Source organism: Drosophila montana, unplaced genomic scaffold (genome assembly GCF_035044405.1).
Source record: "Drosophila montana isolate Dmon_TW-CO22-7 unplaced genomic scaffold, ASM3504440v1 contig_2178_1, whole genome shotgun sequence".
In the NCBI taxonomy this organism is placed as follows: Eukaryota; Metazoa; Arthropoda; class Insecta; order Diptera; family Drosophilidae; genus Drosophila; species Drosophila montana.
The window spans coordinates 1,601,907-1,626,282 of record NW_026997075.1 but is presented as its reverse complement, the minus strand read 5'-3'; the positions used below and the strand labels follow the sequence as shown (position 1 = coordinate 1,626,282).

Here is a 24,376-nt window from a genome sequence, read left to right as displayed (position 1 = left end):
GCACAGGCACAGGCAACGTTCGTTCCTGGCCCCCAGTTAGTCCGTGTCAGTTGATTCCATTTGACGCAGAGTCCAAAAAACGCATCGCCGAGCGATTGCAGAACGTTGCGCTTCCACTGATTTACTCGCTGATCGCTGATCGCACGTCGCAGATCGCCGATCGTCGACTCGTTAAATCGCGTATAGAGCCAGAGAGTGAGAGAGAGAGAGAGAGAGAGAGAGAGAGAGAGAGGGAGAGAGACAGTGAGAGAGAGTGGGAGAGCGCACGCGCATGTGTATTAGACGACCTGCTGCATGTTCTTTTTGTTTTTGCCTAGTTAGTCGCTGTCGTCGCCATATCAGCGAGTGCGTAAGTGGGACCGCGGACTCTCGCCGGATCGCCGAATGGCGTTTTTATGGCTTATTGAAATCGCGACGACAGTCAAAAGCGCGCGCACCGCTCGATACAACAGCAGCACCCGGCAGCACCCAAAGAAAATGTAACGAGCCCCGTCGCTACCGTTAACTGCTAACTGTTAACCGTTAACCGCACTCGTCGCGTCAAGTGGAGCGCGATAAAAGGCCAACAATTGGAATTAGGCCCAAATTGCATGCATTGGCAGTAAAAGCCAGTAAATTGCCATAAATGAATTAGTATTTGAATTGGATTCAATAATAAATCAAAGCGTGGTCGTGACACGGCCAAATCGTGACCAATTAGTTTTTTTGTTTGTTATTCGTTATTATATTTGTACACAAATTAAAAAGCGATCGCGCATTAAAAATCGATCCAGCAACAACGAATCGTGCAAATAATTGCCGCCAGCTTAAAAGTTAATTGTAATCAATGTGCAATTGAGAAACCACCCAACTCCCACCACCCAACGCCCAGTGCCAAGTGCCTAGAAAGAATATATACAACGTACAAATATACAAATATATATTATTAATTTTTTTTTTTCTGTTCTCATTTTGTTGTTGTTGTCAAAACACGCAAACGGCAACAGCGTCAAGAATTTTAATTATGAGCAATTATAATCCGAATTGCGGTTACTTTGAGGATTGCAGCTATTATGCAAATAATGTATATCAACAGGATTATTGCATGCAGCCGGATTATGAATACAACAAACACGTCTACGAGTGAGTACCCAAAACAAATTGGCTCAGCGCCATTTCCATTTCCATTTACCATTTCCATTACACATTTCCCTTTTACCATTCCCTTTGCCAAACGTCATGTAATGAATGGATAATAGCAACAATCTCAACTGCGTCTTACGACACGATGAGGGTCAATAAGTCGCAGCCAATGCAAAATGCCGACGGCAATAGCCTTTTGGCCCAATCGACTCGGCCATAATAAATTCGTTTGTAGTAATAAATAGCACGCCTCATGACAATACTAACTATAACAGCTCATGTGTTTACTTTCTAAATGTGTTAAATTCTCATTTATTTACAATTATACCAGGGCATATACCATGCTGATAGCAGTGAGTTTTTTAGCAGACACATTTTGTCGAAAATGGTTTTTTTTTTTCAACTGTCCCTCATGCTATGACAGCCATATGATTTATATGAATACAAGTTTTCGATTAGGCCTAACTAGACTACAAGAAATATCCTCAATAATATTGTGTTTATCGGGATAACTATAAGAAGTTATCAATAGAATGCTTAACTCTTCCATTTACACATATGACCACTATTTCAACTAAGCTAAAGCAATGATCTGTTCAAAAAGTTATAAGCATTTCTTTTATACTTATATATATGCAAGATATATACTGTGGTATATTAAAGATCTTGCCTACATAGTAAAATCAGTTAGACAAGCCCCAAGAATTGTTTAGTGGTTCGGTTCACGATTCGAACCAACACCCTGCTGGGGATTCGATTCGAGAATCCAGTTTTGCATATTCTAACCTTCTGAAACTGTTAATAATTCAATTTTAAATTAACGACTGCCCGTTGTACTGAGAATATTGTAAACGTAAATATTTTCATATGCAGGTTGCGGGCTAAAATTGATCCCTACCCAAAAGGCGCATCGATTATGAGATGTATGCAATATCTGGGCCCAAATGTGTTTCTACTTCTACTACTGGGTCACCATTTGGAGCTTCTCATGTTCAAATTTTAATTGGATTATAGTGAAAAATATCAGGTATATACGCATGTAGTTGTGTATATTTCACCACAATAAGCAGTATACAAGTGCAGTGCTTAGCCCCACACAGAGAAAAGTGTCAAAACATTTCCAAGAAATCGTTGCGGCAATTAAAAACAATTTGATTTTAAATCAGCAAAGAAAACAGAAGCGTAGACAAGGGCCAAAACGAGACCAGACCTGGCCAGATCCGTCCGAAGACCGAAGTTTAAAGGGATCAATTCAGTTTGAGCCGAGGCAAACGTATTAACATTTAATGGCATAACATAATGAAATTGTGCTGATCGCATATCAGCCCGTTTTAAGCCCCTGATTTTCGCACACACATACACACACACACGCACACACAGTGCGTTGCCCTAAGCCAATGTTACGGCATTGTGATGCTGGCAGCGAGCGGAGCACTGAATGTGGCCGGCCAGGACGGCTAGCTAGCTGACTGACTGCCGCTGACTAGAACTGACTGACAGACTGGCTGGCTGGCTGGCTGACTGGCCGAGCATGTGTGATAAGCCGAGGGCAAAAGGTGTCGCTCAGCCAGGGCCAGAGCCAGAGCCAGGCTGTTGCGAGGGACGCACTCTCAACAATGCGCATTATTTCCAGTTTGTCACCTTTTGCATTTTTGGCACGGCAACGGGGCGACGGGGTTTTTCACGGCTGCACTTTGAAAACCAAAACACATGTTTTGTGAAATCGTTTGGAAAATCACATGAAAACGGGATAGAGCGAGTGCGTGTGCGTGTGCGTGTGCGAATGAGACTGTGACTGAGACTGAGAGAATGAGAGTTTCACAAATTTTACTTTAATTGGGTTTGTCCATAATCGTTGCATCGAACCCTCGGCTAATCTCGGATAATACTGTTTGCCAAATAAAAGCAATTCTATTTTTATTTCAATTTTATTTTCATGCTCATTGTTGTTGCTGTTGTTGTTTTTTCGAATCATTTTTCATTGATGTTTTGGCCAAAACTAAACCTGGACAGGAGCTCTCTGGGATTTCCCCTGTCACAGGTTGCATTTCGGTTGTTTTCCTATGTTTTTTTCTTTGCTTGTTTTCTTTGTGTGTGTGTGTGTGTGTGTATCTGCCATGGGGCACAGGTTGTTCGGCAAAATCTTTCGCAATTTGCTGCCATTGTGCGCCTTTAAGTCCAGCATTAATTTTTATTAAGAGAGTCTTGTGCAAAAAGAACTAATTTGTATATTTGTTTATAGTTCTAGCTCATGTTATACCACAAATCCGCAAATTGTTTGGTTTTCTTCAGTTTGTTGCTTGCACAAACAAAACCCAAAAAAAAAGTGAAAAAATCCAAAGATCTCCTCTGCAAAATGCAAATAGTTCTCACAGTGCTTCAAGCCAGCCAGTCAAACAACAGGCCCAACTCTTGTCCAAAGTTGATACAAAAAAAAATTATAAAAATAAATAAATATGAAACCAGTTCGGCCTTATAAGTTGCCCCTTTTCACAGTCTGCGCACTCACTTGTGTTCTGGAGTAGAAAAGGACACGCTATGCACTTGTCTGGCACCCTGAAATATGAAGTTCGAAAACATAATTTTATTTGATGATACAATTTTTATTAATAAAACAAAAAAGTAACGATAGAAGAAAAAAGTAACGTTAAGCGTTACTAAACGCAACTCGGAAACGCAGTCAGTCAAGTTGAACGTACTCCAGAAATCGTAAGCTTCGAATGCCTGGGAATATGAGCACATGTCGTCGTCGTCGTCGTCGTCGTCATCATCAACATCGTCCCCGTCGGATGAGCCAGGAAGTAAACAAAACACACACGAATCGCCAGCCAGCATATTTAAAACGTTGCCCCTGGCAGACTGTCAAGCACTTCGAATACCCTACATTTTATTATATTCGATATGAAGGTTCGATTTACAATTTGTCCGATTAAAGTTTTGGTGGTCTCGTAACCATTCCTTTTGCATTGTTTCTATAGCTGAATGACTTTGTGCATACTGAGTTATATTTTTTCCTATTTTGATTCACCATATTATCATTTATAGCAAAAGAAGCAGCAGAAGTTGGCTACCTTTCGAATTTAAAATACATATAATTGTGTATTCTCAAAAAATATAGAAGGGTCTTTGGTAAAATAGCCAATAATTTCTATTCGATAGTTATTTAATTAAACGAACCAACTAATTTAATATTTATTTAATTAAACTTCTAAAAAATAAAATGAGTTTATTTGGAATCCTTATACTAACTTACACTGAAGAAAAGATAAGAGCTTTTGACTTGAAATCTGAAACTTGTTTCTTTTTATTTATGTTAAGCTATTTATTCTGAAAATAAGCAACATTGTGCATTAAATGTTTTCTTTCACGAGTTTATATAAATTAAGGATTTGAGCTAAAGCTAAATAATAATGGCTGCCGGGGCTTTCAGCATAATATTATATAACTCAATGTTAACTCAATGTAAAAGTTCGACTGCAACCGAAACAAGACACGACACAAAGCAGATAGTTTGAATTGTAGGGTATGCAAGTGTGTTGCATGTTTTGAATGCGTTTAATACGCCCTTTACGCGCGATAATTTGTATTTTTTTTTGGGGCAAATATTAACGTTAAGTCGTACTTCTTTGCTTTATTATTATTTTGGCCAGCAATGCAGGGCTGTCGAGAGTCTGAAAAAAGCGCAATTTAAAGTTAAGACTCACTTTAAAATTAATGTTTTGACTTAAGATGCAAATTGTGTGGTCTTGAGCAAATGGGCACTGATCAAAAAAAGACTCACTCTGCAGCTCATATTGGAGACACTCGACAACCCTGGAGTTTGAGCATTTGGTTTCAGCCAGCTCGTTGTTGCCCAAACTGTCACCCGCGAACTATATTTTGTTATTCGCTTCGTTTTTTTTTTTTTTCTTTTACATATTCTTTTTTTTGTTGGTATCTGCCTGGCTAAAACGACGCTGTCAAAGCGGCCACTTGCCAGCGCAGCCTGTCATTGTTGTTGCTGTCGTTTTCCGCTCCGTCTGCTAAACTTTTGTCTGTGCCACATGTCATGAGAGCGGGGTGTTCACAAAAGAAAAGACACTGTGGCAGCAAGTTTGGCTCAAATGGCGACAGTTTGGGCCAAATCAGAAATTGATACATTTAACAAAATGTTGCCCAGCTTTCGAGTTGACTCGGCGCGACGCGTGACTTTGTGACATTTAATGCCAGTTTGTCAGGCAGTCAGTCAGTCAGCTTGCAGATCGCATGCGCCATGCGAATGTGAAAATAACACAATGAAATTTGCATCTACTGCTAAGCAATACATCGTATCGTAGGTCGCTGTCGAACCCTAGCAAAGGGCGTTCAAGTTTTGTCATGCAATATGTCACGCATTGAAGAATGCTTTACCAAACCCATAAGGTATAATAATTCTTGCTCAGGGCATCGAGCCCATTTCATTTCAATTTCATTTTCATTTAAGTATTTTTAATTTAGCCACCTCAAAGCTAACTCATCTATCTTATTATACGCTAGAGTATCTGCTGGTCGGCCACTCCCGATTAAAAATTCGTATAGTTTTCTTTTTGATGGTTTGATGGGCCTATAATGAAGCATGTGATTGGCTGAAGTGTCACGGGCGCCTCAACATGCAAGTGGGGGAAGCCCGTCCACAAAATAAAATTAACGTACAGCTGAAATCGTTTTTGGGCCTGACTCTAATGTCTCATAAGCCTGCAGTTTGCTGCCTGGCGCAAAAACTTCAGTCCACAAATCAAAGCTGACAAAACGCAACAATTAAACGCACAAAAGATACACAGATACATGCCCAGAGATACAGATACAGATACAATTGCAAGGGTCCAAAAACAATACCACAAAAATGGGCAAGGTGTGTGTAAATCTGTGTGTGTCTCTGTGTCTGTGTCTGTGTGTGTATGTGTGTTTAAAAGGCCGCTGTGCCATTCATGAAAATATTGCAATTGAAATTGTTTGGCATTTGAAATAAATTGCAAATGTGTAACTGGCGAATGCGTCAAGCTGTGAAGAAGGAAGTAGGAAGTGCGCAAAGGAAGTTTGTAGCCAAAGGCATGACTGACAAACTGACAAATTGACAAACTGGCTAACTGACAAACTAGCCCAACTGGCACTGGCACAGTGGGACACGCAGCGCAAACCCATTTGTCAAGTTCGGGTTTACTTTATGGCTATGGCACTCACAATTAGATACTCATAGCCGACTCTCGCAGCTGTAAATACACGCACACACACACACACACACGCACACTAACAGACAATTACTCTTTTTTTTATTAGTCAATGAGCTTGTCCCGCCCTTTGTGTGTGGCTGCCTGCCTTCAATCGTTTAGCGATCCATTGACTCAAAGTCGAAATGAGGTACTCGCATGGAGAGCACAACATCCGCTGCTCGAGTTCGATTCCGATTCCGATTCCAATGCCGATACCGATTCGTATACCAACATCGACGTCGATGTCCTTTTAATAGAGCCCATGAAATGGCATTAGACGCAGGCTGCGCAATTCAAATGGGTACCGAGAAAGGGGAACGGGAAAGGGGAACCCGAAAGAAGGAAGTAATTTATCTAAATTTACTAAGCCGAACGCATCAAATCGCTTTGCATTCCGTATGGAATTCTGATTGCGTTCCTCGTCCAGCTACATGAGCTAATGACAATTGTGTGAAAGTGTCCTAAGCTGATTTATGCCATTTGCCAAACAGCTAAACAAACAGCTAGCACATAGAAGTTAAAGAGAAACTGACGAGTGTGAAGAGATTTTTAATAAATTGAAGAATACAAATGAATTCGATTTGAAAGACGCTTTCTTTCAGTTCTTTCAGTTCGTTGTTAAATTTTAGAACATCTTATGTATCTAAGGAGGCATAGATATGCTAAATGCAAGGCAGGAACGATTTGGCCCTAACAGATAACACTCATTCAAGCCCATCCTTCCACGGAATCAATCCCTCTGAAATAAAGCAAATCTGGTTATTTGCATTTTATTATTTGACAAATAAATACAAATACAATACATAATTACCGATTAATTACTTTAGTAATTAAAAAAACTCAGTTACAAATGTAAAAGTTCAAAAATTGAATATGAAATTAACTGTTTGATTAATTCAGCAATTAGAAATAGGTTCTTATGCTCGTCAAGTAATTGAAAATAGGTTCTTATGTTAGTCAAGTGCTTGTCATTATGTTAAAAATTAAGCAATACAGTTTTGCTTTTGAGCACACGCGTAAGCGCCAAACATATATCAATTTCTGTATCAACAACCTTTATAGAGCACAAAGTGGATGGATCACGTACAACCCACATACATATTAAACTAGACACAATTCGTTTTACAGGTGTCATATTCCCAATGATTGATAATTTTGTTTATCTAATATGAAATACTTGGGCAGAGGAAACTTTCGTTTTGTGTAACATTTATGCTTAAAGATAATAGCTGCACACGTATCGCCTTTGTGGGATGTGGATCATCACCTGCCAGGTGCTAAGGTACATCGAGTCCAGCTTCCAGCTGTATTTACACACAGCTATAGCTTGAAAATCAGCTCAATAGCCTTAAGTATGAGTAGATGAAAAGCGGCAAAAGTAACGCCCATTCAAAATTTTGGCAACTACAACAGATTCTCTAGAATCAATAGGATGCGACAAAGGGGCAGGCTGGTTACAGAGATCACGCCAGCAACTGACCGGGGCCTGGGCTTGTTAAACAAACCCGAGATCAATCAATATCATATGGGCCGGGTAAAAAGATTGCGCAAAAGGTGAGCGCTGAATGAGGCACTTCCGCCCATTCGAAACTCCTTGGAACAAAGTCACTTTTTGGGTAAATCACTTCCGCGCAACGAATCTGGAACCCAAATTGTCATGGCCGTCAATTGACAACACGAGCTCAGTTCGAGCTCATGGATACGTTGAGGTGGAGGGTAAGCTGAAAAATAAAATACAAATAAAATAGAAGAGAGCGAGAGTGAGAGTGAGAGCGAGGGCAGACGGCATGTAACGAAAGGAAAACCGGAAGGTAAATTAAAATGGATGACAATGGATGAGACGGGCTGCTGTTGCTGCTATAAACGAGCATTGAATGAATGGCTGCGCTCAGCTTCGAGTGTGTGTGCCTGTGTGCGTGCGTGTATGTGTGTGTGTGCAAAGGTGTGCATGGCACGCCACTCTGCTCGCTGTGCTGTCATGGCTGCAAAGTACCTCGTAGTTAGCAAGCCTTGCATGTATCCTGTATCTGCAGCTAAGCAAACACCTTTTGCCAAAACTCTTCTGCGCCCTGTCTATCCATCTATCTATATATGTATATATACATAAATATCCGTATGCGTGCCTGATTTTTTACGCTCAATGCAGCAGCCGCCGCTTGGTGTTGGCAACGAACCGTTTAATTGGGGTTGTTAGCCCGCCCGCCCCTAAACGCCGAAAAACTGTCGCGCGGTTTTTGCCTGCCCAACATTCTGACATTCAACATATTTTATTGCATTTGTATAGATTCGAATCCAGCAGCAATGGGAACAACAACATTAGCAGTCACCATGTCGAGCTATTGTTGTTAATTGTATCTCCCGGATACGGCTTGTTTGAGTGGCCTACGCATTGTCACACTTCAGTTTGAGTTGCCCATTGGGAGACGAGTTGCCCCTGAAACAGCTGCAAATCAAAAAAAAAAGATTGCTAGCACCAAAAATAGCATTTAATTGAAGCTAGCAATTGGGAATCTCGCTGGGATTTAAGTGTTTTATAAAGCTACGTAACACCTCACCGAAACATATGCCCACCTCTCCTCTGTTAGGTGATATATGATAATCTTAGTACAAGCAGAAAATTTGTATTCACCCATATCTTGAATAGAAAAAGATTCCAATGTCTAGATACGACTTGATGATATTCGTATAAGACATTTGGGATTATCAACGAAAGGAAACTAATAAAATTGTCATGTGTCATTGTAGAATGATTAGCACTAAACCTTAAGTATCAAATCTAAGCGTACAATAAAGTATTGGTAATTAGATCTAGATTGTAAAAGTATGTACTTATATGAAGAACACGCAATTTCCTTGGAGCTTTGCTAGTACTCTACAACGCTTCGCTCAGGTACAAAATAGTCTAACTGAAGATTAGAAATAATCTCAAGGGAAAAAAAAAACGAACGCGACTCTTCGGACGATTTGTTAGAAGATTTCATAAACGGAAGTTTGTCTACGTTTTAGTATGCTTCAAAGATTTGCGATGGATCTGGAAATAATCAGTCATAGATATTTATATTCCCATCTAACAAAAATACATTTTATTTGAGTATGAACCAATTCACAATTGATTCTGTTACACAGTCGTTATTTAATGACTGTAATCTGGAACGTACGAAACATGACTTTTATGAATTTTTAGTTTAGAGCTCCGATGAAAGGCGAAATATTTGCATAGAACTGCTTGGCTTACAAAAAAGTTCTTGCCAATTGTTTTCCGTCAATTTTTCACATTTGCGAGTGGAAATTCGTTCAAATTCCGTCAGGGCATGCACTTAAAAAATTTTCTAGCTTGATCGCTTTGGGCTGGGTGTTGGTTACCAGTCAATCAGTCAATCAGAGCCAGTCACTCAGATCTGAAGAACATATATTTTTGTTTTAAGTCAATGATCAGCTCAAATTCTATGACTTTTATTTTACTTAATACTCAAGTGCCGACAAAATTATAATTTTTCATACATAACCTTTTTTTGCCACTTAAAATTTTGCTTAGAAGTTTATAAGCAAGCATTTATTGTATCTATAGCAAAAATTATGTTACGATATTCAAACTTTCTATAGAAATCTTCGAAACTGGTAACTTTCTTATCTTCTTGGATCTTCCATTTAAGAAACTTATATATAGAAACAAGGCTGCAAGCCGTGGAAATTTTTTAATCTTTAATTTAAAACACCTCGCAATTTGCAGGCTAAATTTGATCTCTACCCAAAGTATTTAATTTAAAGCTATATTGTTTTAGGACATTTGGTTTGGTTTAAGATTCGGTTCTTAATAATAAGAAAAAATAGTAATTGCGGAGTTAAACAGGTTTGGCTCGAAGCTGATTTGCAGTCTTGGTTATAAATATATGATAGGATGCGCTTTAATTGATAACCATTTATCATTAAAAGTTAGCTTTAATGAAAATTTTACTAAGAAACAAGAGGTTGTATTCTTCGGTAGGTTATAACTTATATACAACACTAAACGATTTTAAACTTTGCTCCTTTTAATGAAGAGTTATTGTTTTTTGCTTAAATTAATAATGATCTAATAACGTTTGGTATTAAATTTAAATAACTGCAAATATTATCTGATAATGATTCTTAATACCTACTTGTGGGGCATTGTCTTTGGTATTATATTGCTAGCAATAAGAGAATCACACAATGAACTCGCCAGTTAAGACGCTTACGCTCAATGCAATGCAAATAAATTAGAGTCTATTAAATTCAAAGATATAAAAACCTTTGGCTAACAAAATAAAAAAAGGGACAACGACAACATGAGCCAATTGATTCGAGTTAGTTAACCCTAAACAAAAATACAAATAGGCAAGAGCCAAGCAAACCAACAAAAACAACAAGAAGAACAACAACAACTTCAATAAACAACAAGCGTAACAACAACAACCCGCTAGAGTACTTTGAAGTGTTAGAAAGAATAAACAAATAAATAAATAAATAAATAGGTGAACGGAGCTGAAACTGCCGGAAAAACAGAACAAGTTTTGTGCGCGAAATTCAATTGAATTTGTATGTAATTTGAATGCCACAGATACAAGATACAAGATACATTTGCCAATATGAGAGACTCATTCATGTTGTTATTGTTGTTGCCGATGACTGGCTACTTAAACTTCCTGCGGAAGCTAAAACTACAATCGCAGCAGCAACAACAACAACGAAAGTAACACCGACAGGCAAAGCGACGCGTCGCGTCGCGTCGCAGCGACGTCGCTGCCAACGTTGAAAGGCTTTTACTTTGGTTAGCTCGCTTCCCTCTGGTTGTTATTCTTGTTGTTGTATTTATTGTTGCTGCTATTGTTTAATGCAACATCATCATTAAGCGCATAACAATGGCCATCACACACACACACACACTGCATGCGCACATAGCGCTCTCTATGTACTTGTATTTAGAAGAGGCAGCGCACAAAATGGGCGTGCGATATGCTGCTGCTGCTGGTGCTTACCGTTGCCGCACTACAAAATTTCCCTTTGCACCGTTATCCTGCCGCTGGACAACTTGGGAAATTTCCCAACACCAGCGCGCAAGTGCGCCATGCATGCTAGCTATCTTGCTCGCGCCGCACTGCGATTGGCCAGAGGTAACACAGCGACGCGCCCACTTTTGCAGTGCCAAGAACAGCAGCAGCGTCGGCAGCAGCGGCGGAGGCAGCAGCAGCGGCGCAACAGCAACAGCGACGCCGACGGCATTACACGTAATTTCCCCAGGCGTGTGTTCTGTGTGTGTTTTGTTTTTGGATGAGGTGTGCGCGTGTTTTCCCATTTTCATTTGTAATCCGAGCCATGAACGGCCATAGAGTGCCAGTGGCCTCTTATGTGCCATGCACATAAATGTGGATCTGCTTATGTAAAGGGACCCTCCATATACAAATACATATATATATGTATGTATTCATCTATATATATTATTATCCAGAATGGGAGCCCTTCATGCACGCCATGTCTGCCATGTTATTTTTTCAATTGCTAAAACTTTTCGCCCTGCACGCGTCCTCTTGGCATTGTTCAAGTTAGCTAATGGTCGTTTTGATTATGTTCCTTTCATCAGCAGACCCTACATTGGCCACCCTATCACCCCCACCCCCACCCCAAACAGCCACCTACACAATTGGGTGTGTTCTCCAATATTAGACAAGCGCCAGCTCCACATGTTCATACATATGTGCGTGTGTGTGTGTATATGTGACTATATATGTATGTATATGGAGTTGTTGTGCAGAACCTTAGCTAATCATGGGTTTACTTATAAAATCAAATTTCAAATATGCCGGCTGTGCCCTCAAGTGCTTGGCAAGTCCTCCCGACTACATTGAACAACCAGTTCAATGAGTTCATACTCAACCTTTACTTATATTGTGGCTACTAACATTTAATATTACTAAACAATAATTTAATTATTACTAAACAAATAAATCTTAAAAAAAACTTCTTAAATTAAAAACCGGTTTTCTAAGATAGGTTTTCTAGGATAGGTTTTCTAAGATATAAAATATATAACATACAAATTAAATACTACAGAAAAAAGAATTGCTTTGAGTCCCAATTTAGAAATTGTTACACAATTTAAACAATTGATAAAAATATAACGAAAAAGTGCGGTTTTCTTCGGCACACCGAAGATATAATACTTATATACATTTTCCTTGCGGCTTTGCAGATATGAAAAAATAGTAAATCACTAAAAAGCTAAGTTTTGGCCTAGATATCTCAAAATTCAAATCTCTTTTTCTTACAAAACCTTAATTTGTGACCGATCGTTCCCATGGCAGCTATATGATAAAGAGTTCTGATGTTGATAGGATTTTATATATATGTAGGGAGTCTTTTTTAACTAAGAAATGTCGGGTTTGGTCAAGATACCTGAATAGCCATAAATATTTTTCATACAAGAACTTAACAATCAAACGATTGTTCCTATGTCAGTTATATGATATAGTAGTCCGATCAGGCCGCTTCCGATATATATACTGTCAGTAATAGAAAGACGGGCGTATGCAAAATTTTAAAAAAATATTTTTAAAACTGAGGGACCAGTTCGGAGATGTCTCCTTCTGTGCGTTACGCATATAATGACAAAATTATAATACCCTCTTAAAGTATATGAAAATTGTAGAGATTACAATTTTTAGAGTATATAACCCCTTTTGGAATTAAAGCGCTATATTTTACGAAAGAATCACTGCATAACAAGTGTTTTCACACAATACTTCTTTAAATTAGTTATGTATATTTAAATTAAATATACTCTTCTTTGCGGAAAATTCTTCAATTAACGTATTTTGATATAAAATCACATTCCTAAAGACGACCACAAGGGTTTATTATACACAAATAACAGCGGAACTTTACTTATTTTTGGACTAAAGTGCATCTATATATACTTCAACATAATACATTATCCATGCAACTTACCCACTATATTAGCTCCGCTGTATAAATGATATGCTAAATAATTAAACTTTTTGTTGTTCGAAATTAAAAAGAAAGATACGCTGTAGAAAAAAGAAAAATCTTTGTTCTCAGTTTAGGAAAATAGGTTACTCTTATTCGCTTATATCATATATCCAGATGCTTAAAGCAAGAGTTTTTTATTAAATTTTAAGAAAAAAAAACATATTGAATTTCAAACCCGATTTAAGTCTAGATAACAAGTGATCTTTAGTGAGATTTACTTGAAAAAACTAACTTAAGAGTGCTCCGTTTAGATTTCTTGACTTCCAGATATCATATGCCTAATTTGGTGTCTGTAGGTCTTAGAGCTTATATATAGCTAGCTAAGGCTACATCGATTTAACGACTACGGCTAGTTAAATATTATATTTCATATAAGACGACGTCATCAGAGATAACGTATGTTATTCGATATATGTATATGAACTTATTTAGTTTTATTTTAATTGAAGTAATTGAATTCGTGGACTTCGTGCTAATAATAGTCAAATATATTGATGACTATTGTATGAAATCTACGATAAGATACATTGAGCATTATAAGAAGTCAGTATAGCTTTACCTATCCCAGCGAGCTTTGATTATTACTTGATTAAAGCTAGAAAGACGTTAGCAAATGAGTGCATTAAAAAGTCCTGTTTAGACATTAATCGAGTTTGAAAGATATGTGAGAGTTGATGAACTCGAAACAGAGCTTAGAGGGAAAACTCTTTAATGAGATGCCAAATGTGGCTAATACCGCAGAAATGGGACCCCGTTACCGCCAGGACAATTGATGGCTCATGCACACGCATTCATAAGTAGCCGCCAGGGCTAGGAGCTGGTCACTGGAGAGACGATAATGATAAATACAATATAATGACACGGCAATTGTTGACAACATCAAGTGCTGGACCGGGCAGAAGTCGCCTCAGCTAGCCAGTCAGCCCGTCGACCCGTCAACCCGTCAACCCATCAACCCGGCTGAGCGCCGTGCCCATGAATGAAAGAGGTCCAGAGCAGAACGTCGGACTGTGTTGGGATGCGGCGACTTGTCTGACTGGCTGGCAGCCTCTACCTACAGGGCCGATACTCGAGCGGTACAATGGCAGCTCTCTCTACACACACACACACACACACAAACACACATGTATATAGAGAGGCGGCTCAAGTGGGCACTCGTCGGCTGGCAGTTGTGAGCGGGTGCAAGCGAGATGGCAGGCTTACACACGCCTAGGCTGGCCTTGTTTGGCGCAAGGATGCGCGTTGGACAACAAATGGTGGTGGTTGTTGCTGTTGCTTTTGCTGGTGGTTGAATGAGCCACTCACATAGTTGCTGCTGCTGCTGCTGCTGCTGCCGACGTAGTATCCTTGTTGAAAAGGACATGAGAAGCCACTTAGTGAAAATGCGACGAACGCGCCGCGGCTAAACAAGAGCCAGAGAGACTCTCTATGGCTGTGTGCATATGTGTGTGTGTGTGTGAGGTTATATACCCAATGGTGGATGGATGCACCATATACAACACTTACATCCATGTATGTGTGTGTGTGCGAGTATGCCTGTGTGCAGAGTAGTTTTTGGTACTTTTGCGCCGTTGGCTGCTTGGACTCGTGTCGAGTTCTTGATGTCTCGTTAGTTGTTGATGACACTTCAGTTTGGAATGTTTAGAGTGCGGCTGACAACGCAACCCGAGCACGAGTCGACAACGAGATTGAAATCAAGAACTGAAGCTAGATCTGTGGCCAAAATCCAAATCAAAACTTTTAACGTAATCGCTGTCGCGCTATTGAATCGCATCGCAACCGCGCCAAGTGAATTGCATTCCAAATTATTATGATAACAGGCAGCACAGTCAAAGCTCTTGTCAAGTGTTAGATAGTGTTGCACTGCAGCAGAGAGTGTTGTACAATACGATCCTTTTGGATTTGTGTTTGTTATTGTTGTTTATTTTTTTGCACGTGTGACACTTGTGATTTGAACGGCTGCAAAGTGGCGGAGAAACGCAAAGGTACGCCGTCGCCAACGCCGCCGCCCGCGCAGCAGCGGCGAAAATCGGGCAACGCGACGCCACCGGCAACACATCCGATAACCATACCAGCGCCCCAAACGACGCCCACAACGGCCACGGACATGACCACCACGCACAGCCAGCCGGCGTTGGAGCGCACGCCGTCCAAGCACAAGGAGCGCGAGCGGGTACGGGAGCGGGAGCGTGAGCGGACAGAGACAACCAACAGCAGCGGCAATAGCAGCGGCCTGGGCAGTGCCGGCAGCTTGCCCGCCTCGCCGCAGAGTGCGGCCACAGTTAGTCCTGGGACGCCCACAACGCCCAAGCGACCGCTGCGCACATCGACGCCCTCGGTGGAGCAGCGGGCATCCAAAATCATAAGCACCGCCAGCACCACGGTGCCAACAACAACGCCAACGAGTGGCGCCAACTTGGCGGCCGCCGAGCAGCTGCGCATCCCAACGGGCGCGGCGGCATTCAGCGGATTTCCCGGGCTGCACAGCATGAGCAGTCTAATGGTGCCCTCGTCGGCGGCGGTCGCGGCCGCTGCGGCTGCACCTTTCCTGCCCTGGTCGCCCATACTGCTGCCCCCTTGGAGCCATGCCCTGCTGCCCGCCGCCTTTTATCCGGCGGCTCTGCGCAACGCTTTGCCCGGGTAAGAAAAATTGATCAAAACCCGCTAACCGCAATTCCCGATCCCCGGATTAGATATCTCGCCCTTTTTCTCTCTCCCTCTGTCTTTCTACCTCTTTCACACGCAATGCTCACCTCGCACTTGTACAAATTTCCTGATGGTCGTTGTTGCGATTAGCAAAAATGGTGGCTACTTTAGGGATTTTCACACGCTGAAAATTCTTCTAGTGTCTTTTTTTCTAGGTTTCTTTGCTAGCCGTAAAATAATATATGGATAGTACCAATTTTAAAGCTAGCACCAAAGGCAACCTCCTTTTTTCCTGAGAACATTTTGAGAGAAACTGAAGGCTCTTATCAAATATTTTTCTTAGCAACTTGGAGCATAAAACATCAATCAGTCCATTGAATTCTATATATTTATATAATGCATATATGTATTAAGACAACTGAAAACAAAGGCTCGAGCTCGGATCTCGGACTGTTGTAAGAGGTTGTAAAGTTGCAAGCCAGGCTGCGAACCAGTCATAGACTGAACCAGTTCGAGCCAGGAATGCCAATGTATGCTTTACGATGAACCAAACCTTAAACCAAAACACAGCCGAACCGAAACTAAAAGAAGGAAGTTGGTGCAAACCGAACCTGTGGTAATTTATTTCGCTCTGAGCTATGAGCAGTAGATAAATCAGCTTACAACTATACGTAATTATGACGACAACAATATCTATACTTGATTATATACTAATTAAATTGGTTACGTATTCGGGATTTATGCAATACATTAATTCCTGTTAAAATTAGAATAGATCAGCGGTAAAAACAAGCCTCGAATATTTGTAATTAAGATCAACAGCATCTCATCTGTCATATTTCGCTCAACTTTGCTAATAGAATAATTGCAAATGCTGGGACAATTAAAAGCATCCGTTAAGCCTTGCAATTTAAGGGTACAGTTTTTTAGGGCACTTGCCGCACCCTCTTCGCTGTCGTGGCCCGTGTCAGTGTTATTTTAGGCCCCGTTCAGCTAATGAACTTTGCCTTCTAAGCCAGCCGACTGTAACGAGCTATGCCACTGAGCCGGCAATCCAATCAAGCCACTTACTCCCTAAACATTATCCATCTACTTGTTTCGGGCACTTGCCCCGCGCAGAGCCTGCCGAAGCAAATTACCCAAATCCTGCAGCAGCCCTAAGATGTGACGGTGACCACACGTAATTCCCCCAGACCAGATCCGCAGATTTGCTGGGCTGGTGCATGCTCAAATGTGCTCAAGGTCCTGTATTTGTGTGCGGCACTCTTGTCCGGCATTGATTGGCGATCGCAGCTCAAGTGGCAAAAGACGCAAATGACGTCGATCTGTTTGGCCTGGCTGGCTTAGAAATTCCCATAGGTGAGTTGCAGGGAAACCCCAACCTGGCAACATGTGTGCAGCAGACGACAGCAACAGCAACGGCAACAGTAACAGCAGCGGCGACGAGGACGGCGTCACACTGTCTGCTCGAAGGCCGGGACGAGTGCAAAGGGAATTCCGCTCAGACATGCGGGGAATGCCCGCGTCCTGGATGGACCTGAGCGCGTGGGAATTTCGCGCGCACAATTTGGGAAAACTCAGCGTGGAAAAACCGGAAGCGAGAGCGCTTTTTACTTGCGCCAACATGTGGCCGAAAAATGGTTATGCCCGACCAAAGAGACCCGCGCCCGATCGTCCGATCGCCCAGGTAGTGCATCGGTGCACCAAAAGCGGATTTGAGTTTAATTGTTGATGGTATTAGTGGAAAATCAAATTTGCATTAGCCCTAGCTTAGCCTAAAACTAAAACTAAAACTGAAACCGAAACCGAAACCGAAACTGAACTGAAACTGGGTCTGCAACTGTGACTGGGGTTTTGGTTTTGCAACTGGGACTAGGTGTCAATAATCCAGCGATTTGGCTGGCACTTAATCAAAGTTAATTCCGAGCAAGTGTGAAAAATCTGGGCCCGACTCGCAGCTCGGTGCAATTTTTGGTAAAGTCAGTGCGTCAGGTACTTGCTGCTTGGCCAGGTAGAAATTTAGACCTGAAACTGCAGTGTGCGTCCATTGTGTTGCTTTCCGGCCATTTCATTCATGACACGACACCGGATGTCGGATGTAGGACCTAGAACGATATGCAGCAAGTGTGTGTGTATGTGTGTTTGCGTGTGTGTGTGCTGGAAGTGGTGAATCGACAATTAAAACTGTGCTCTTGTCTACTTGCAGCCTCTTTGATGCCAAGGTGCCGTCCTCGCAGCGTTCCGGCTTTCATATATCCGACATACTCAATTTGGATGGCTCCGAGCTGAAGAGCGCTGCAGCAGCAGCGGCAGCGGCGGCGCATCATACGCACAGCCATAGCGCGGAACTGGGCGCGGAGTCCAGCAATGGTCATGGTCATCCGCCAGCGCCATCAACACTGTCGCCGACGCCCAGCTCAGCACTGCCACCGCCGCCGCCGCCCAGCGGTGGGGATGAGCATGTGGCACCCGCAGCGCATGGTGATCATGCAACCACGGAGCACAGTGCGCAGTCGGCGCACCATCAGCAGCAGCAACACCTCCACCTTCACCAGCACCAGCAGCAACAACACCATCATCCCCACCTGCACCATCAGCCGCATCAGCCCGTTGCCCCGCTGCACTTGCCCCATCATCAGAGCGCTGGCGGCGCTCAGCCGCCCATGCCCCATATGGGCGCCCATGCCCATGCCGCTTCAGCGCAGGCCGCTGCCCATCTGCTGGCCAGTCACAATGCAGCGGCCGCCGCGGCTGTTGCCGCCGGCCAATATCTGCCGAAGAACTTTGCCGGCAACTTCGGTGACGAAATGTCCTCATACCATCACATGGCCCAGACAATGCTCTCCCACTCGGGTCGCAGTGCGTGGATCAAGGAGAACGAAATATATGGTAAGTGTGCAGTAACAAATCGGTGTTATTTCCCATAAGCCCTAAAGGCTTGGATAAGCCAAAGATTCTTTAGATTGAAACAAAATATAGCTGCCAAGAAATTAAAAGAATCCTTTAGTCAAATAGTTGAGAATCTGTCTGATATCTAATCATTTTTATACTGATTCGATTTTTCGTTTATAATTTTTAAACGTTTCCCAATATAGGAATTCTAGTATCTTTCTGTATTTGGTAATCTATTCCAAACGTTGAGTTTCCCTTGAAAATATGGCTATTAAATATTTTTAGTTATATCTCAAAGCTTCAGCAACTTAATTTTGTGCAAGTAAAACGTTTCTCGTAAAGTCAAGCTGCAGATACTGGAATTACTTAAGCTGGGGAATCGGGAACCGGGAACAAGCAGGGGTATGGAATTTTGAGAGCGAACGCCTAATAATATTGTTCAATAATTGCCTCACAAAAGGCAGCTGTGTTTGCATATCTACGGGCGACGTCAGTCAGTGGGAACCACTCGCCGAGGGCTCGATGAGGGCTAACCCTTGGCTGTGGCCATATGCCACGCCCCGCCCGGCAGTCGCTATGTATTGTGGTGTAGTGTAGTGTTAGATGCGATATGTGTCGATTCAGGTGCTTGAAACGCGAAGTGCCCGCGGTCGGAACCACCCCTTTGGGCGCTTACGAGTACATACCCTAGAAACTGTGGCCCAACATAATCTTGACTAATAGTTTGTATGCGCTTCACACTTGAGGATTAATTTTGTTATTTTTTTTTTTTTTTTTTCGCTTTTTGTTTTTTCTTTTCCGTTTTTTTATTTGGTACCATGTCGCTGTCGTAGTCCCCCCCCTTATTGTTGTCGCGGACACAACATTGTTCAGTCATTCCTTTCATATAAGCCTGGAAATTTATGGCACGCACTTCCGCTTCGTCCTTTTTTCGCTTTTGCACAACCTTTCCTTGTTTTATTATTCCAATTTTTTTTCTTTTTGTCTTTTTGTTGATATGGTGCTCAGCTACAAATTATAATTGTTGCCTGATTGCAGTTTTTTTTGTTTTTTTTTTGGGAAATTTCACAGCTGTAAGTCGAGTCGTTTTGATTATATTAAGTTATTAATTTGTTGAGTTGTCATGGTGAAGACGATTCTAGTGCAGGACTGAAACTGGACTGGGGCTGGCTTAGATGGGTCTGGACTGGGACATGGACTGCGTCAATGTTCTGTTTAGTCAATTGTGAAGGAATGTCTATTATTAAAGCCAGCCTTGCATGCATGTAATAAATGTACTATGCGATATTCTACATAGATCACACCCAAGTATAAAAAAAAAGAAGAGAGGAAAAACATATCAAACAGCTTGAACGCCCATGTGTGATAAATCAAAGTAACTATATCCCTATAGAAAAAAAAAAAAAGTGGGCGTATGCAGCATTGGCAAACCGACCGAAAGTCGGGTAAAACGGCAAAACGGAAGAAAGGGAGCCGGATGCAGGCAGAGGGACACAGAAGTCAGGGGCAGGGCGGCCATTAGAAGGCAGCTCTGTTTGAGGTTTGGCTTTTGTGTCGCATCCCATTGTCTCCCAGTTGGTTGCCCAGTTTCAAACCTTAATGTATTTTCATTAGCATTTGGTTGTGTATTCTCTCTCAAAACGGCAAACAATGACAGCAGCAAAAAAAGATCGCACACACACACACACACGCACGCAAACACACGCTACACGCTACACGCTACACGCTAAAGGCAACACCTCGAAGGTCAGAAGGCAGCCGAGCAATTGCCCAAAAGGTGTAACTCGGCAGGGTTGCCCCGCAGGGCAGGGAACACAATCGCAGCCAGGTAGCACCCGACGATCGATCGAACCTTGTCAATGGCCCGGTCCTCTAATTGACGTTATTAGTTGGGCTCGCTGCGGTGTGGCTCGAGGAGGGTAGCTCGCATCTGGCCACCACGATCTCTTCCCCGCGCCGCCTAGCTGCAGAACATAATCCAATTGTACGAGTCGTTGGCGGTTCTATCTGTTTACTCACTGACTATTCATTTAGCACCGCTGCCAATTTCTGCCTGCTCATGCTGATTGGGGTATGTCTGCCCCTGTGTGCTTGGCTGTGTGTGAGTGCATTAATTTTCCAAATTGTTGACAAATTGACTCTCTAACTACACTGAGCAATAAAAGTGTGCGAAGATCGCAACGAGCGAAATCTTGAACTTTTTATGAAACATCGAATGTAGTTTAGGAAATTTCACCTTTTACCTTTTAACATTAATAAGTATCATTTTTTTTATTCTCTATATATATATTCTCTATTCTGATCGTGAACAATCGGTATAAAATAATTGTTAGGGGTTTTTAGTAGCTATTAATAAACTGTAGTAAACTGCACTCAATTGGTTGCCTTTATTTCGCTCAGTGTATGCCAAGCCGTTAGTAACCCCTCTCTCGCTCTCTGCTTTTCTCTCTCTGCAGGCACTCAGCAGCCGGCCAGTCCGGACAGCACCTCACCCGTCACGTCGGAGGTCTCCTACACTTATATAGGCTCCAATTGCCAAACGTCGCCGGCTCTCTCCGGCGACTACAAGAGCTACAGCCGTTCGGCGGACAGCGATGCGCTCTCCGTGGGCGATGCGCTGCACACGTTGCATGGTGGCGGTGCAGCCGGCGGCAGCTCTGCGGCGCATGCGTTGCATAACAACAACAACAACAATAATAACAACAATAATAATAATAATAACAACAATAACAATAGCCTGAAGCATGACGCAGGCGCCGGCAGCGGCAGCGCCCATGACGACAGCCTGAACGAGGATGGCATCGAAGAGGACATCGATGATGTGGACGATGCGGACGGCAGCGGCGGCGGCGGCGTCAACGCCGACGGCATGCCCAACAAGAAGCGCAAACGGCGCGTTCTCTTCACTAAGGCGCAAACGTACGAGCTGGAGAGGCGTTTCCGGCAGCAGCGGTATCTAAGCGCGCCGGAGCGCGAGCACCTGGCCAGTTTGATAAGGCTGACGCCGACGCAGGTGAAGATCTGGTTCCAGAATCATCGCTACAAGACCAAGCGGGCCCAGAACGAGAAGGGCTATGAGCATCCGGGCCTGATGCACGGGCATGCCACACATCCACATCATCCGTCTGCGCTGCCGTCGCCACGGCGCGTCGCAGTGCCCGTGCTGGTGCGCAATGGCAAGCCGTGTCTGGGTGATGGCTCCAAGCTGACGCAGGATTGTGTGAGCACTGCCACCGCGATGCAAAATGCCGCCGCACATCATCTGGTGGCGCTGAACGGTGCCGCCGCCTATCAGCATGCAGCGGCTGCCGCAGCGGCTGGTCTCCACGCCCATGCCCATGCCCACGCCCATCCGCATGCGCAGCGCGCCGCCTGGTGGCCCTAATATTGTTAGCTGCCTAGATTCGAGTTGGTCGAGCTGGGTGGGAGCGGCCAAATGACTGGTAACTCGAATACTGGACAATAAACTCGCTGCCAAAGTCGCAGCTGTGTGACTCTGCCACAATTTGTGGCACATTTCGGTTGGGAATTCGAACAAACAAACAAAATTGGTGCAATAATATATAACAATGGGTCGACAACAAGCAATTGACGCACTCTCCTCTACTCCAACTCCACGTCTCCCTTCTCAAAAAATACAATTTAGAAAAAGCAAAAAAGCAAAAAAACAAGCGGAAGGCGTCAGCTGCCACAAGCTTGTGGCGAGGCCAAGCCGGGAGCAGCAAGTGGTCAACTTGAAGAATTCTTCGCCAAGCAAAAGTTGTTGTTGCATGTTGCATGTGCAACAATGTCAACAACATACATATATCATTCGTGTAATAAATCGCTATAAATACAAATACATTTTTTTTTCCTGCAGCTCTAAAGCTGCGGGCCATTTAGCCGTAAGATTTTTTTTTTACAATTTTTTTTTTAACAAAAGTCGTTAATACTTATAAAATGCTAGATATAGTGACAAGTTTTTTTTTCGCTTAGCCCTAAATAAATTAAATCATTATTTTATTCAAATATAAAATATACAAAAATTAATAAATTCGTTTTGTACATACTGGAAAGAAGGAAATCAAATCATGAAAATGACAAGAAAATTATATATATTTCAAATATCAATGCAGATAATACAGCAAATAATCATGTACATATTTTTTAACAATAAAAAACTAGTGTCCAATTTGTAGGCATATTTACATTTGTTTATACACAATACATACATATATATAATACATACATGCGAAGTCGTAACTGTTAATGTAAAAATTATAATTATGAAATCCCAAAATAATCAACTCTTCTTTTTTTTTGTATAGTGCATAAATAAATAAAAACAAACTCTTTGAATTTATAGCGCGTAATGAGTTCATAAATGTTAACACACACACACACACAAAATAATCCTTAACAAATGTATTTGTAATATAAGGAAAAAATAAAAAATTCAAAACAATATTAATAGAATGCATTAAAAAAATTTAATAATTGATTATGTTTCCAGATGTTCCTGAATGTGATAGATTTCTTCTCAATTCGGTCAACTAATTTGTAACGTTTTGAAGAAAACAATATTCGAAACCGCAAAATCAGCAATATTTTCTGCACTTTTGAAAAAAGGATGGTTCGGTTTGGGTTGTAGCTCGTCTGTTCTTGGGGCAACTGGCATCAATTATATGTATGTATATCGTTAATCCGAAAAAGGAGGTCAGTCTCTATAACATGTTGAAATTTGAAGACGCATAGCTATAGCACTTTATAAACTTCCTGTTACGCTACATATAAAGAATGTATATTTTATAGCTTCAATGAACTAACTAACCAAACCCAACTAACCGATACAGTACAAGCCAACTCCCTGCCTGAAGGTTTCCTTCGTTAACCCGATTTTACCCATCCCAATCCTTAGTCCAAGCTTTGCTTTATCATATATTTTGAAAAGTTTCGTTAAACAATTCAATTTTGAATTTATAGCTGCCCGTTCGACTGAAAATATTCCAATGCCATGGATATTTTCATATAGAAGTTTCGGGCTAAATTTGATATCTACCCCAAATTGGCATCTGCCAAATATGGTCAGATTAATCCAATGCTTGGGACTCAAGTTAGGTATGCTCTGGAGCTGAGTCTCCCTCAAAAGTTAAGTTTAATTTTAAGGTATATTTTTGAAAAAAGGATGGTTTGGTTTGGGTTGCAGCTCGCCTGTTCTTGGGGCAACTGGCATCAATTCTAAATAAAATATATTTATAAATTTCCCAAGTCGATCCGATAGCGTATCGGATAGCAAGCCCGGATTGCAGCCCTGCTTTGCAGAACTATTTCTACCAGTCATTTTTCAAAATAAAACATAGTTCGAACAGGTATATTGATCAGGTATTTTCTGAATCGAGATATATATATTTAAGAAGTTAAATATGTTGGGTTAAGAATATATGCACAGATATTTATATTTATTTATCAGGTTATATTTAGGCATGATCAGCTTAGTCTCTCAT

General features: G+C 41.9%; 1 protein-coding gene across 2 annotated transcripts; it reads left to right on the top strand.

The window, feature by feature from the left end:
- vnd (ventral nervous system defective) lies at nucleotides 1–22,564 on the top strand. 2 transcript variants are annotated; one of them, XM_064680972.1, is made up of 3 exons: nucleotides 1–1,122; nucleotides 18,208–18,890; nucleotides 21,350–22,564. In XM_064680972.1, exons 1-3 carry the CDS (start codon nucleotides 1,004–1,006, stop codon nucleotides 22,276–22,278), a joined length of 1,731 nt encoding a protein of 576 aa, XP_064537042.1. In that variant the 5' UTR covers nucleotides 1–1,003; the 3' UTR covers nucleotides 22,279–22,564. The 2 variants fall into 2 exon arrangements, with proteins under 2 accessions (XP_064537042.1, XP_064537043.1); XM_064680973.1 differs by lacking the exon at nucleotides 1–1,122 and adding an exon at nucleotides 15,257–15,995.
- Nucleotides 22,565–24,376: the final 1,812 nt, after the last annotated feature.

What these genes read in the sequence shown, in the direction of transcription:
- vnd (XM_064680973.1), top strand. Translation starts at nt 15,463, where the DNA reads ATGACCACCACGCACAGCCAGCCGGCGTTGGAGCGCACGCCGTCCAAG. An exon ending in CTGCGCAACGCTTTGCCCGG is followed by an intron (nt 15,996 to 18,207) that starts GTAAGAAAAATT and finishes GTCTACTTGCAG; the next exon opens with CCTCTTTGATGCCAAGGTGC. An exon ending in CAAGGAGAACGAAATATATG is followed by an intron (nt 18,891 to 21,349) that starts GTAAGTGTGCAG and finishes CTCTCTCTGCAG; the next exon opens with GCACTCAGCAGCCGGCCAGT.